The sequence below is a fragment of the Rissa tridactyla genome, chromosome 22 (genome assembly GCF_028500815.1).
Source record: "Rissa tridactyla isolate bRisTri1 chromosome 22, bRisTri1.patW.cur.20221130, whole genome shotgun sequence".
In the NCBI taxonomy this organism is placed as follows: Eukaryota; Metazoa; Chordata; class Aves; order Charadriiformes; family Laridae; genus Rissa; species Rissa tridactyla.
In genome coordinates this window covers 1,280,975-1,295,297 of record NC_071487.1, presented here as the reverse complement: position 1 = coordinate 1,295,297, position 14,323 = coordinate 1,280,975, and the positions used below count along the sequence as shown (strand labels likewise).

General features: G+C 41.7%; 1 protein-coding gene across 5 annotated transcripts in view; it reads right to left on the bottom strand.

Moving 5' to 3' along the window:
• Positions 1-420: 420 nt before the first annotated feature.
• ARHGEF18 (Rho/Rac guanine nucleotide exchange factor 18) overlaps positions 421-14,323 on the bottom strand; it is a 47,049-nt gene continuing 33,146 nt past the window's right edge. For all 5 annotated transcript variants that reach the window (XM_054181878.1, XM_054181876.1, XM_054181877.1 and 2 more), the window contains 14 exons: positions 13,142-13,259; positions 12,470-12,718; positions 11,571-11,647; positions 9,164-9,342; positions 8,990-9,081; positions 8,487-8,675; positions 7,729-7,866; positions 6,585-6,706; positions 6,069-6,125; positions 5,303-5,350; positions 4,243-4,710; positions 3,180-3,504; positions 1,363-1,485; positions 421-1,270 (listed from right to left, as the gene is read on the bottom strand). In XM_054181878.1, the coding sequence (XP_054037853.1) occupies positions 1,110-1,270; positions 1,363-1,485; positions 3,180-3,504; positions 4,243-4,710; positions 5,303-5,350; positions 6,069-6,125; positions 6,585-6,706; positions 7,729-7,866; positions 8,487-8,675; positions 8,990-9,081; positions 9,164-9,342; positions 11,571-11,647; positions 12,470-12,718; positions 13,142-13,259 (2,346 nt within the window). In that variant the 3' untranslated portion in view covers positions 421-1,109. The remainder of the gene's footprint in view (positions 1,271-1,362; positions 1,486-3,179; positions 3,505-4,242; positions 4,711-5,302; positions 5,351-6,068; positions 6,126-6,584; positions 6,707-7,728; positions 7,867-8,486; positions 8,676-8,989; positions 9,082-9,163; positions 9,343-11,570; positions 11,648-12,469; positions 12,719-13,141; positions 13,260-14,323) is intronic.

Genomic DNA, 14,323 nt, shown 5'->3' with positions numbered 1-14,323 from the left:
GTTTAGCTAAGAGTGTTTTTTTTCTTTTTTTCTTTTTTTAATTTTAAAACCAAACAGTTCTTATTCCCTTCATTCCTACCACAGTGCTGCAAAGAAGTCTCTGCAGTAACAGCAGCTTTGATATCTTCTGGTACTTGGAGTCCCAACAAGTTAGCAGACAAACAAAAGATGCAGAAAACTTAGGATTAAACAAGACAATAAGTCACTGCATTCAAATGCTTCTTATACATGTCTTCAGCAAAGAACAAAATCCAAGTCTCGAAGTTCATTCTGAACCATCTCGTGAGTTTTGGCTGGGAAGCTGTATCGCTCTCACTGACGCGGAGAGCTACCCAAGGTCTCCAAGGAGACAGGTATCCCAGCGCAAGCTGATGGGCAATGAAATGTGCATTGAGTCCAACTCTTCATTTCCGTCATGTATTTTCACACGTCCCACCCTTCTCATCCACAAGCAGGTGGAGCTCCTGACCCTTGAAGACTCTCTTAAGAAGCTTACCTTCTCTCTTCCACTGCACCTGGCCACGGAGCACGCGCTCCACTGAATTCACTAAAGCAACAGACACTAGTCTGGCTGCTCTGAGCGGGTATCACAACGTCTGTCACGCCTGGCTGTACGCAGACTGGCTTGCTAGTCAACTAGTTATCACCACGCTGTTAGCGGAATCCATTACCAACCATGTACCTGTGAAAACGGATTTAAAATTTGCAGCCATTTTGCGGCCTACTAAAACTTTTTACATAAAAATCTGGGCGGTTCTACATCAACTATAACAATTTACAAGATGGTGCCCACCGAGAGCGTACATTCTCCAAAAAGAACAAATTACAGTAAGTGGCAGCATTTTAACATGCTCTGAATTTATATACCCATGCCATGTGTCAATACATTTCCACGTTAGGAGAATTTAAAAGCAAATAGTTACTGCCGTGCCCTCATTCTGAGCTGCTGGCAGAGAAGCCAGAGTAGAACAGTAATCCTGGTCTGGTCCTTGCTAGAAGTAATGGGGCAGGGATGAAAAGACATCCACGTCAGGTCTCTGTCACGTTGAACACTGCGGCCTGAGCTCTTGAAACAGTATATCAGAAGATTAATCTTTAAATGGAAACGATTAGAAGAAAATCACATCTTCTTTGCTGGTATCATCTTGCACGTTTAACAGACTCGGCTGAGAGGTCACCAGGGTCTGAACGTGGACGTTATTGGGCTTGAATAAGTTCACTGAGGCAGATGAAAGTGCTTCCGGCTGAGTATCTGTAGGGCCATACAACTCTATAGAAAAAAAAATGGAAGAAAACAGATTCATGACACTGCACAGCGAGGCCGATGCATTTCCACGGACATGCAAGTTGGTCAAGACATACCTGGCTGGAACGCAGCGGTCTGGCTGCTTGGGAGGACTGGACTTGCTGATCGTCTGCCTCTCAGGACACCCTCCTCTCGGCTGACAAGCCTGGGGGGAAGCAGCTGCTTCTGATCAACAGATGCTACAGAAAATATTTTATAAATTAGTATCTGAGGCTAGCAGTACTTCAGACATTTCACTATTTCATGCTGGGGCCCACTGTACTGACACCTTTGCACATCCAAGGCAGCTGCTATACCACAAAGAGCTGGTGCTTTTGTTGCAAGTTACTTAAATTTTCTCTTCAGCTCTTTAGACCATTAATACTTTCTCCCTCCTCTTCCTTGAGAGCTTCTAATTCGGCTACTAGCAGCCCCTGACGACCACAGATTTAAAACCTAGTATTATAAAGCATGGTTAAGAAAAAAGTCTTTGTCCTTAGCACTCAAATAGCAACGGCTATTTGTGCCACTTTTAACACAGAGAACTGTGATGAACTTTTGTCTCTGCTCTCCATCTGTCTCACAGCTGCTCAGCAGAGTACATTGATTTTGGTGTTGGGGCCTGTCAGTTTCTTAATTTCAACAATAAAAGCAATTCATGAAATGGTTACTCTGGATCCAAAAAACTCTCCTCAGTGCACATTCCTTACACATCACAAAACCCAAATTCAATACGCAGTATTTGGCCTCTGGTACAGAAAGTCTTGTTCCATTTTATCCTAAGATCTACATGTGGGGATACAAGCATGCATCCCACTAATGCTCAGGAGAGAACAGAGACCAATACATTTGTGTTTTATACCTTTCACATAAATTCCAGAAAAACACCATTAAGTACATTTCCACTGCAGAGGTCATTATGTAAGAGCTATTAAAAATAAACTTGGGGAGATGTGGTATTACAGCTTTATTTTCCCATTTGGCAGCATTTGGTATTCAGGGTAAGAGCATATTAGGCTTCATTTATGTGCAAAAACATAAGCAAGTTTGCAATTATACTAAACTTTAGGCACGACAGAGACAGATGTTTCTACAACGTGCAAAAGACTTTCCCCCTCCTCTCCCCGAGTCCGCTATAGTAGCGTAGGCCCAAGCGATGGGTAAGCCTGCCAAGTCTGAGTCCTATACAAAGCTAAAAAGATAATTTTGTAACTTAAAATTATAGGCCATTCTCCTAAGCTGGCAGTAAGGCTATTTGAAGCGGTAGAGAAAAGGTGGTTTTTACCGTGTCTGTCATTGGCACAGATCACTACTTTAGTACCTAGCAGTTAGCAGCAGAAATTACACTATGTCAGGGTGACTGTATTTTTACTTGCTTCTATTTCTGACAAAATTAACCCCTTTCACCTCCGCAACACACACAGCATATCAATTCTGGCCTGGAAATCTGTATTTAATGACTGACTGGTGCTAAGAAAAGCATTGCATTCGATGTCGTTACAACTCTGGACAGATAGTGTGAAAAGGTTACGCCAGCCTCAAAATATTTCACTCATGCAGAACAAGCAAAACATTTGCTATTTTCCTTTAAGCCTACAGTCAGGCAGGAGGGTTTTTCATCCAGGTTTATAAACTCTCACCATCATTCTGTCCTGTTGGATTACAGAACTCCACTTTCCACACTACCCCTTTGGGCTGTATTTCCATTTTAAATAGCGTACACATGTAACGCCTAACTTAAAGATTTTAAGAGCCTACTAGCTGCAGTTAGCACACTAACGATTTGTTCATATTAATTTCTGAGTTCCACATGGTTAGCCGGAGGTTTAAACAACAGCATTCCGTTTCCCTGTGATTCTGGCAGAGATCAGAAATGCATTTTAAATACACTTACCTGAACTGTCTGTCCTATGAGATGCTTTGTTCTTCCCACCTTTCTCTTTGCTTCCTTTTGTAAAAGTGGCCAGCTTCGTAGGAATCTGCTGCTGGACGGCAGCTGGTTTCTGTATCTGATTAGTCGCACTCAGGAGATGTATTGGCACTTCATTCTTCAGTGCAAGAACCGGACGATTCTCCAGGGTGGTACTGTCCCTCCGAACCAAGTCTGACCGTTCCAGGTAATCCAGCCCGGAGACGCTCACTCTCACAGAGGTTTTCGAGACGGGCAGAGATTCCACCCCTTCTCCATTGAAGCTAACAGAATGACATAGCATCTGGCTCTACGTGAGGAAAAAAGCATTGTAAGTCAAACGGGTATTTTCACCCTCTCAGATACAACCAGGAGAGACCACCCTCAGCCCTGAGAACAAAAGCCATGAGAACAAAAGTGAAAAATGCCACAGGTTAGATGAAGCCCGAGGCATGCCGGCAAACAGAAGGAAGAGCAAGAGTGCAAGTCCTTGAACACTGAATAGAACCTCAGCAGCTCCAGGCTGCTTAATATTGCACCGTGCAAAGGAACGCAAAAGTGTACTGCATTAGGTGATGACAGGATGGACAGAAAGCAAGACTTTAAGACAGTAACAAATGAGCCCATTTAATCAGACCCCAACCTTTATGTTTTGAAACATAGGAAATGTTTTTAGAGATCAACTGTACAAAATGCTACCGATGTAGCAGACCTTCTGCAATCACCTGCCCGCAACAGGGCAGTGCCAGTATTTCAAAAATCCTGTCAGCCACGTTCAAAAATAACTTACTCTCTGTTTCTATCTTTTTAAAAAAATAGTCTCATTACCAAATGTCTGGGTGGAATCTCACAGACACTGGGAACTGCCAATCTCTGATCTCTCTGACAGGAGCCATCACCAGCTATTTCAGATGATGACAAATCATCTGAAATCCTTAAAAGGAGCCCAGTAAAAAACAAACATAGGTTAGTGTTGCAAAAAGGGCAACCTTCATTCAGAGGCAAGCAAATTAACACAAATAAAACTCCAAGAAAACGAATTCCTCACCTGTCCCATTTCTGGGGAGAACGTGCCTGACACTGTGTTCTGCTTCTTCAGCTTCCTTAGCTGATCTAGACGCTCTTTCTCTTTCTCGACTGCTCTCTGAGCCTCCCGCAGTCTCTCCAGGTCATGCTGATAGGCCTCTCGCTGCCTCTCGAGTTCTTCCCGCTCCTGATTCAACTTCTCTCTCAGCTGCCGAGTCTCCTCTTCGCGCTCCTGCAGCCGAGCTTCTGTGCTTTCAAATTCCCGCTGCTGCCGACTCCTTTCCCGTTCCAAGCGTTGCTGCTCCAGCTTCAGCTGGCTCTGAAGTTTCTGTACGTTCATCAGTTCTTCTCTCTGTTTTTCAAAGTTCCGCTGTTTCTCCTGCTCTAGCAGCAGGTTGCCTCGTGTAGACTGCAGCCGGTATTGCTTCTCCCGGTCTACCATGGTGGCTCGTTGCATCTCAATGTAGCTGTCCTGCTGCGATATCACTGCCTGGAGGGGAAAGAAGAAGTTCAGCATAAGGCACATGGGTTCAATAAACACACACAGCTAGAGAAAAGACAACAGCATCTACCAAGTTATATCACAGAGACTTTTGTCTTCAAGAGCAGATCTAAATTCCAGCCCATAGTGACTGACACGATACTAAAGACAGCTAAGCAAGGAAGTTATGGTTACGCATGTAAAAATTAACATTTCTTGCACCCAGAATTATTACTGTGAATCCAATCAGTCAAAATATTACTGATCACAAGGTTACAGTAAAACCAACCAATGCATACACACATGAGTGTATCAACAACAATTTTAAGAGGAAATGAGCACAGAGAGCAGCTGGAGCTCAAAGTAGCCAAAGAATTGCATTTAAGTGAGCAGGAAAAGGGAAGCAATTACTTAAGACAACAGATCTAACACTTCCTTCAAAATACCAGACACAGTGTTTGTTTCCTTGAGCCTCGGGTCTTAAATTCTGCACTTCACTCCAGCTTTAGGGGATATTTTCAAGGTAGCTCTTCTCCACACCCGCATAAATTTTATTACATTCAATGCCTAAAACACCTCTGGGATAGTAACAGTGGTTTACCTGAAGACTGAAGAGCAACTGCAGCAGCGTTTGTATCCTTTGGACAAGCTGAAGAGGAGGGGAGGCAGGAGGAAGAAAAAAAGACATTAGACACTTGAACAGAGCTCTGTTTTGATGCATTAAACTTTTTTTTATTTTTAAAACGGTGAACACAATCAACGGCATATGTACAATTGCGCGTGTTATACAATCTGTACAACACACAATGGAAGCGCGGCCACAAGAGAACTCTATCAGAACACAGTAACAGGCAGTAGTGATACGCAGGCATGATGAATTTCAGTGCATTAGTCCTTGCACAGATGTAAATCAGTGCCCAGCAAATCTCCCTGGGATTCCAGGGAGCAATTGTCATCACGAGTTTTCTTCACATGAGCCATCTGATGACCACTTCCTCCCAGGCTCCAGCACTGAATCACTACACAGGTATAGCACTCACGGGAGACTCAGAGGCAAGTTCTGTCACTGAGCTGAGAACACGCGATCCCTCCAAAGGGCCAGGGAAAGCAGCCAGCCAGCTCTTCGAAATACGTGTCTACATACCCAGAACCCATCTTTGTTTTCTAACGGGACTTTTATCTCTGCATTCATAATGTGTTAGAGTCATAAAGTACAGGCTGTTAGTGTGCTTGTGGTTCCACAGACATTAAAAATAGCGGGGTTTTTGGTGTTTTTTTTTGTTTTGTTTGTTTTGTTTTGTTTTTACGTGCTATTATTATAATACGGTTATTTGCCATTAGATTTCCTAACAGCAGAAGTAACATACCTGAGACTCTATGGTGGGCTGAAAACCACTGCTGTCATCCAGCCTTGTTACATCACTCTGTAAAAAAGATAAAAGCAACATCAGCGCTAGAGACGCTTGTTGGGCATTGGTAGCACTGCCAGAACAAGCTGGAAGGGTTCATCTCATTAAGGAACAGTGTTTAGTGCTGGAGCAGAGATTGCTCCCATACACTGAAGGGCACATACCAAAAATACTTAAATCAGAGGCCAGGCTGAAACAGATGCGTGGTGATTAAAGCTAGTGTTAATGGTACAGCACCAAATGAACAAATATAAAACCAAATTATCATGCATTGTGAGTACTAAGCTATCAACTCGCCCCACAAAACTTCCTTAATAGAGTCTAGTAATTTGACAGACAGAACTCACGTACAGAACTTACAGTCTAGCCCTACTAGCCATTACAACTTTCAAACTTTGCAAGATTTTTTCTGCACCACTATTATAAAGAGGAACATGAGGAAATGCATTTAAATCAAGAATAAGCCCAACATACGGTTTGAGATCCTTCTTCTGCATCAGCAGGGAGGTCATGGAGTTGCACATCTGAACTTACTGCAGGGCCTCTGCAGTCCCACTGTCTCTGGTCACCACCACTGTTCTTCCTAAAACTACCACCTGAAAGGAGAGTGGAGTAGGAGCAGGTCACACCAGCACGGGGCCTGTGAAAACTCATCGCATAACAGGGCAGGCAGAAAAAACCTGCGACTTTGAAGTTCGAACCAATATGCAACTGCATGGCTTATCCACACTGATTCGAACTGGAAGAGCAGACAACACTGACGCGTAGGACTGCTCAAAGAAGCATAAAAACTCGAGGAGAGTGGGTTAAGATAAACAGGGAGAGTAAGTTCAAATTACACTTTACTATTTTTAAGTGAAGCAACCACAATGTATGCATGAAAGTGATCGTCTGTGGCTAACAGAGTTTCAAGCTCGTAACATGGAATACTCGTTAGAAGAAAAATTCTATTCAAAGCAGCACCACTGTAAGCGTGGAAGGAGGTAGAGGGAGACAGAAACCATCCTGTATGAAGTAGCTATAGACGTATATAGCCTTTCAGAAACAACAGAAAGTATTCCAGAGATTAACGACCAGTGAAATAAACACCATTTTATTTTTCAATAAATGCATGAAGCAAAAATGGAGATAAGTAGTATCTAGTATTTCCACTTATTTCATTAATTAACTGATAAAGCATCTGTGCCAAAAGGACAATTTATATTATCTAAGGATTCAGCAACCCTTTAGTGACTATGCAGATACAAAAGAAAGTGGAAAAAAGTTTGCAGCTGAATTCACGTTTCCTAGGTTTTCAGGTCAAGCTTTTTTCCCCCCTCCCAACAAAATTAAAATTCTGTGTCGGATTGTGGTAATTAGAAAGTATGGGTTAAGATAATGAACGCCCTTAGTGTAACACCAACCGAGAGCTCTACTCTGCTCTCTAGTGTTGGTATCAGACGCAAAAGTTACAACATACTAATACCACAATTGTGCTCCTTTCCTCCTCTTAGAGTCTGGTGAAGTCTCCTTATATCAGAGACTCGCTTAACTCATCGTTCTTATCTCATTCTCTGCACAGAGAAACACGGCAAGGAGCCAAGAAGCTCAGAAGAATGCTGAACGGTCCCTTTCTTACTTTTATTTGAAATTGAGGGACTACTGTCATATGCTCCAAAGGTCTCTGCTCTCCTGGGCAGTCCCGACCCAGAGCCATCCTCAGGCTGACAGGATCCGTTGCCTAAGTGAGTGAAGATGAGGTTCTGGAGATTTTCAGCTAGGAAAAAGGAGAAGGTGTCACGTAGCGAGACAAGTGTATCATGCCACCAAGTTAAAAAAAATTTCAACCATCAAGTACATTAAAATATCAGACAGTTTGAGAGATTTCCTGCAGTACAGATGAATTTTCTTTCATGACTAGCTCTTTGCAACAGGCTCTCCGTATTGCACATATAAAGATGAGCTCTTCCTTGATTGCAAGTTAGATTATCAATCCTTGAGTGTTTGTTTTGGTTTTTTTCAAAGTCCAAATTATCTTTGTGCTTATTTGCTTTCTAAATATACTATCTTAATATATAACCATCATATAATATTATATTTCAGGATTGGTGCATTATTAGAGCAGTCGGTTACTCATCTGAATAGACTCATCCTAAGACTCCACTGGTTGATCCTTAAAAACAAAACAATCCAAGCCATGAGAAGGTCCTCCACCTAAAAACACAGGCGCGCTGTACTATGTTGCAGATTGGTTCTGAGAATAAGGAAGTCTGAACAGTGTTACATAAAAGTATTATGTTATTACAGGATGATTTTCAGGATCTGTACTTAGATCCTACGTGCTTATCCCCACCCCTGCCTCTGAGTGAACGCATATGCATCCCACACTGCATTTACCTTCTGTCACTGCGGACTTCAAAATCGCCTCTCCTTGCAGATTTTCTGAGGTATCCCCCCGAAGAAGTAGCCTAGATCGGGATCCTTGGGAATGGTCTTCAAACCCAATCATTTCAGACATTTCTACATAAATCTGTTGCTTCTCCGTCAGACTTTGCAGAATCAGGTCATCTTTCACGTTCAAACGCTCTAAAGGAAGAAACAAACTCAGTTCTGCCTTCCTAATCACTGTCAGACTATAACGTTCAATTTCGAAGATTATTATTAATTTTATGGTCAGAGCATCAAATGCAGAGACGTACTTAACAGTTAAGGGGAAAACTCGTGGACCATAGAAAGCTTATTAGACTTATTTAACTTAACTATTTCTATATAATCTTGTACTACCCTGAAAGACTTATGAAGGAGAAACTCAATCACATCATGTGATAGAAGAGTAAGACAGTCATAAATCACAAACGACGCTGAGAAGTAGTTCGTGGAATATATAACTAAGTCATTACCTTGAAACTCTTTTAACTTAGCAGCTCTTGCTTCAGCCAGCCTCCTCTCTGCTTCAGGTTCATTAAATGTCCCTCCTTCTTCATCAGGACAGCTGTACAAAGGGGGAGACAGACAGATGTTTGATTTGCACATTAGATAACTTAAAACCACCTCAGGATTCACTCATCATTTACCTTTCCACAGCTCTGCGGATGTGTGCCATCCAGGAATTCCTCTCCTCTTTCGAGCTTGTGTGAATTTCATACATTTCTGGTCCTTTTAAGGAAGCGCTAATTAAGAACATTGCCTTTTCCTCATTAGCTACCTCTCTTACAATCAACTTTTGCAATGAGATAACTGGTGGTTTAGAGTCCTGTAAAACAAAATATAAATTTATTGCACTATGTTATATATGTTTTTTAGAGTTTGTGCTTCCTAGCTCCCCCCGTCTTCCTACTTATACAGAGCCACTACGACACCGCAACACTATAACTTTATTGCTACGGCCTTTCCACATCACACTTTTGACATTGTCTTTTTTTACTCATCAACCATAGATCAAAACATGGAATGAAGAATATACGTTTCAAAAACAAGAGGTCTTGGTACCTATTGAATATTAAAGCATGTATCAATTTGAACACCCGAGGATTCCCACTGGGTCCCAGAACTCAAGAACAGGCTCAAAAGTTTTGCTCAAAAAGAGGCAAAACCAAATTTGGAAAAGAAAAACAAAAGCCTTGATGACGCATGTGAAGTGAAAGAGAAGAACAAAAGCAAGTGTTAGAAGTTCTAAATTGGCAAGTTAGCTACAGAAGAACCGTAACACAGAGGTGTTACAGCATGCCATCAGGCCCTGTGAATAATAAAACAAGGTGACAGATAGTGTATTGTGTAACTAAGGATTAGCTGGATTAGCTGCCTGTCTTTGGGATGAAAAAAATTTACAGGAGGGATATTAGTTACTAAAAACCTATCTATGCTTCACACAGCGTAGGTCCAATGTATGTAGCCTAGAAAGATCCTCCCCAGAAGAAACTAGCTCTTTGTAACTGCTGAACCTTCACAGCATAATCTAGAGCGATGACAAGAAAACTGAACAGGCATCAGGAACGCTAGGTTTTGCCAACTTCTCTGAGCAGCTGTACTGCAATTCAAGCCATGAACAGAGGTCACTGGAAAAACAGAATCACTGAGCAGATCCATTTGCTCCTCTCGCTTGATTTATCGAAGGAGAAGCGATATCTAAGTTTCAAATAAACTATATACATACAAAATGCAAATAATCGATCAGTCTGCAGCTGCAGAGCCATGGTACCGGAGGGGGAAAAAACCCACCATGTAGCAGAAATCAGCTTTTGGGGACTGACCCAAACAACTGTATGACATGTGCTCACAGGAAAGAAAAGTTACTAGGGGACACATAAACCAGAGCGTGACCTTGCAGTGGAACAGCTCTACTGACTAAGGACACGTATGCATGCTCTTATTTCTTGGGAACAACACTTTACCCTCAATGTAAACTGCTCGCACTTATCTCAAAGCGACAGCAGTCATATGGAAAACTGCCACAACACTCGAGACACTGTACATTAACAGTATGTTTTTTTCCCCCTCTATGAACTTGCTCTTCTGCTCATAGCTCAGATATCAATGTTATCTCAGAGTCAATGTTATCAAACGAACTGTTGTTCAAAGATTCACTTAATGCTGTTCAAGAGGAATCAGCTTCCAGCCATCCTGATTTGTGAAACTATCCCCATTCTGGGCATTAGAAGCAGCGTAATTTGAAAAGCAGTTGCTTTTACAGCCCTGAGGTCACCAAAATAGCTTTTGCCATTAGGATTCAGCTCTAATGTTAATGTCTTGAAAAAAATACACCCAAGCAAACAATTACATAAAATAGTTTCTCTGTTACTGGTTCTCTTACAGCCATAACTGAACTAGATCAGGACAAAATGTACACAATTAACTGCTCTGAGGCTACCTGTGGAAATGCCCTAGAAAAGTAAGCGAATGCACCAAGTGCTCTGAGTGCTGCAGTAATTACATTTGCATTTAGTGCTTATTACATTTACTTCAGGAAAGTTCTCTGCGCCCAGTAAATCTTAGGCTACTGTGATCATGGTTACCACGTCCCTAACCGAAATGGAAGATTATTTCCCTTCATATTAACACACAGAAGCAGACCTTACTTGCAAGTGCCTTTCAAACGACAGTTCTAGTGTGTTTAACATGTATGCCTGGTATAAAATATCAAAGTTCAGGGAAAGGGAAAGTCACAGCACAAGAAAAGGAGAAGCAGCGAAGCTCAGAACATGCTCAGGGCATCAGAAAGCCACAGGAGAAGTGGCAGCTAGAACCAGCTGGTGCAAGGGAACAGCTAAGCTCCTGCTAAGCGACAGCAGGAGGGATTCAACAAGTACCAGAACTGCTTCAGAAAAAGTGATTCTATAATAGTTGGCTGGTTTATTCACTTAATTTTCCTTCTGAACCTACCGTAACAAGTATCTAACACCTCTAACTGTATTTCTTCTGTAGTTACTGTCACTTTCATAAATACTCTAAGCAAATGTATTAAATAAGGAGAACAATACCTACCACTGATGCAAATGTGTATTTTTGGTCCTTTTCTTGTAAGAGCAACAGTACATCAGTTAACAGGACTGCCAGAATATCTACAGTAACAACAGAGAGAGGGGGGAGAAGATTATTTTAAAGCAAAAAGATTGGTCCAGACTAAAAAAATCACTTGACTTAAATCCCTGTGGGTCAGGGAAGAGCACATCAACTTTTGCTGCGTTGGGTCTCCTACTGCCTCCCACTTGGGGTGTCCACAGACAGACTGTGGTTGTGCAGAACCAGCACAATACAAATAAAGCTGATTTAAAGCTTGAAAACACCTGCGTAGGCATCCTACACATCGACTCACGAGGGAACATGTCTCCCTCAACTGCAGATTCTTCTGGAACTGCAGACCTTCACAGCCCCACCTACTCCTGGCTGCATTTTATGTGCCATTGAAGCTTCTCCATGAAGACCTGAGCCATGAAGCTGTTAAAACATTCACTGATGGACACTGTTTGGATTTTCTGGCAAAAGAGACACTAAGCAGAATGAAGGTGTCATGGGGTTGACACGACACAATTTTTCAAAGTGTGAACCAGAGCTCGCACAATATAATGCCTTTCCACAGAAGACTAAGTCAGTATGACTCAAAGCTTTGTCATCTACCTAAAGACCTCCCTCTTGAATTGGAAAGCAGATCAGACAGATAATAAGCAAACAGCATAAGGAACTTATCATGCACCATTATAGAGATGCTTATTGGACATGCCAAGAATAGAACAAGTGCTATTTCCTCCAATATCCTATTAAACAAGCAGGTTATTGTCATCTTATTTTATACTCAATCGATTGGTAATAAACAGTTACTAAAAAAAAAAATAAAATAATAATCTTATTTCCTAGTTGTACTTTTCCCCTTCTTGGTCCTTTACCTTTGAGTCGCCCTGATGCAGCTTTCCAGTACAGCATCCCATCCAGTAGAAGCCGCCTCCGTCCCATGTCATCCTTGCGAAAGAAAAGCCCATTCTTGCATTTCCCAGATGATTTCAGCTCCATTTTGTGCATAATTTCTTTAAGGCGTTGCCCCTTCTCACACTCATTTACCATGGCATCTACGTGAGTGATTGTGTCCTTAATTAAACTAAGGGCCTGGGTGAGCTCTTCATAATCTCTAGTTCCAGCTAAAAGAAAAGAGTAGCAGTTAGTCGCATTTTCAACTCTGGAATGCAAGATATGAGCCACCCCAATGTATTTTAAGATGAAGGTTCCATAATGAACATCTAACAGCATTTCCCAAGAGCTTAAGTTTAAAAATAAAATAAAATATCCTAAAGCTCTAAATCTCTAATAAACTGACAGGCTTAACTACTAAGGTTTTGTAGTTGCAGACTTGAAACTGAACGCTGCTCCTGACCCTCTGATGAGGTGAGACTGATCTGTATCTGCATCTAGAACGACATCTTCAGCTAACGAAGAAGTGAGAACGCAGGTGTAAGGCAGTTACCTCCCTGTCTCTCCTTGTCTGAGGAAAGAACATGCAAAACACAGGAGAAAAAGGATCAGCAGACAACTGTGAGGCTTCTAGGAAAGACTATACCACCTACCTTCTGTATTCTGAATAATACGTTCCACCAAGACTGGGTATTTGGTGATGCGCTGGGTAACTAGAAGGATACACTCCTGAACACCGAGTCTCCTCACAATGGAGCAGTTGCCGATTTTCTAGAAAACAAGACAGACTCATGACGTCCGCTGTAAATATTGCTCTTCAAACCCCCTCACCTCTCTCAAAATTGACACATTTTCTGTCTCAAAACATTTTTGTACAATTAGGCATAGCACCACAATATTAGCTGCGCTCTTTTAGCAAAGCAAAACTCCTGATAACATTAACAAAATTTAATTTTATTACTCAAAAATGTTAGGTATTATTTTCAACTACTGCTAGCTAAATCTGGAGCCAAGCAGAGAAAGTTTCAAATCTGAATTCTTTGACTGCCTATTTGCTAACCGATCGCCTTTTATAATAGGATCAGTCCTTAAATACATAGAAAAGTGCTATATTTTTAAAACCAGACCCCAACCACCTCACAGCCAAATTAGGTCAAAAATTAATAAACTAAATGTTTATTTTACCACTGTATGTTCACCGGTAGCATGATCTACAGAAACACACTTCTGTTTAGAAAGGGAAGATTGCAAGGCATCAGAATCCCACTAGTCTGACTGCAGGTACAGAACAATCCTGACAGCAGGATCTTTCTTCGCAAGAACTGAGGCTCTATATTTTAAAAACTTACTCTGGTCACTTATTTAGTTCCTTGAAAGTAAAGGGTTCTCACTATTAAAGTCACCTAGTTAAGAAGAGCTGCAAGTATAGAGCCATGTTGGAAAGTTCACACAGTATCACTTACTGATGACTGGAAAACGAGAATACTTCGGACTGTGCAATGTCATCTGAGATTCGAGTTACAGCCTTCCACTTTGGCCCTGTCTCTTCAGCCCTTCCTATTAATTGCACATTACAGCATACAGCAGATAAACAAACCAGCCTGGAGCCAATCTTCTGGTTTTGGAAAGATGACGTAATGGGCAAAACTTGACTAAGAGTACCTGCTTTTTCTATAGTGGTTCATCAACAGCATTTATCATTGATTTAATTTATTATCAAGCCAACTTACAAAGATGGTGACGCAGCAGGGTAGTCAGTGATAGAGCCATGAACAGAACAAATACTCTACTCCCCACTCCTGTGTGCTCTCAAGAGCCTGCCTCAAATGTAACAC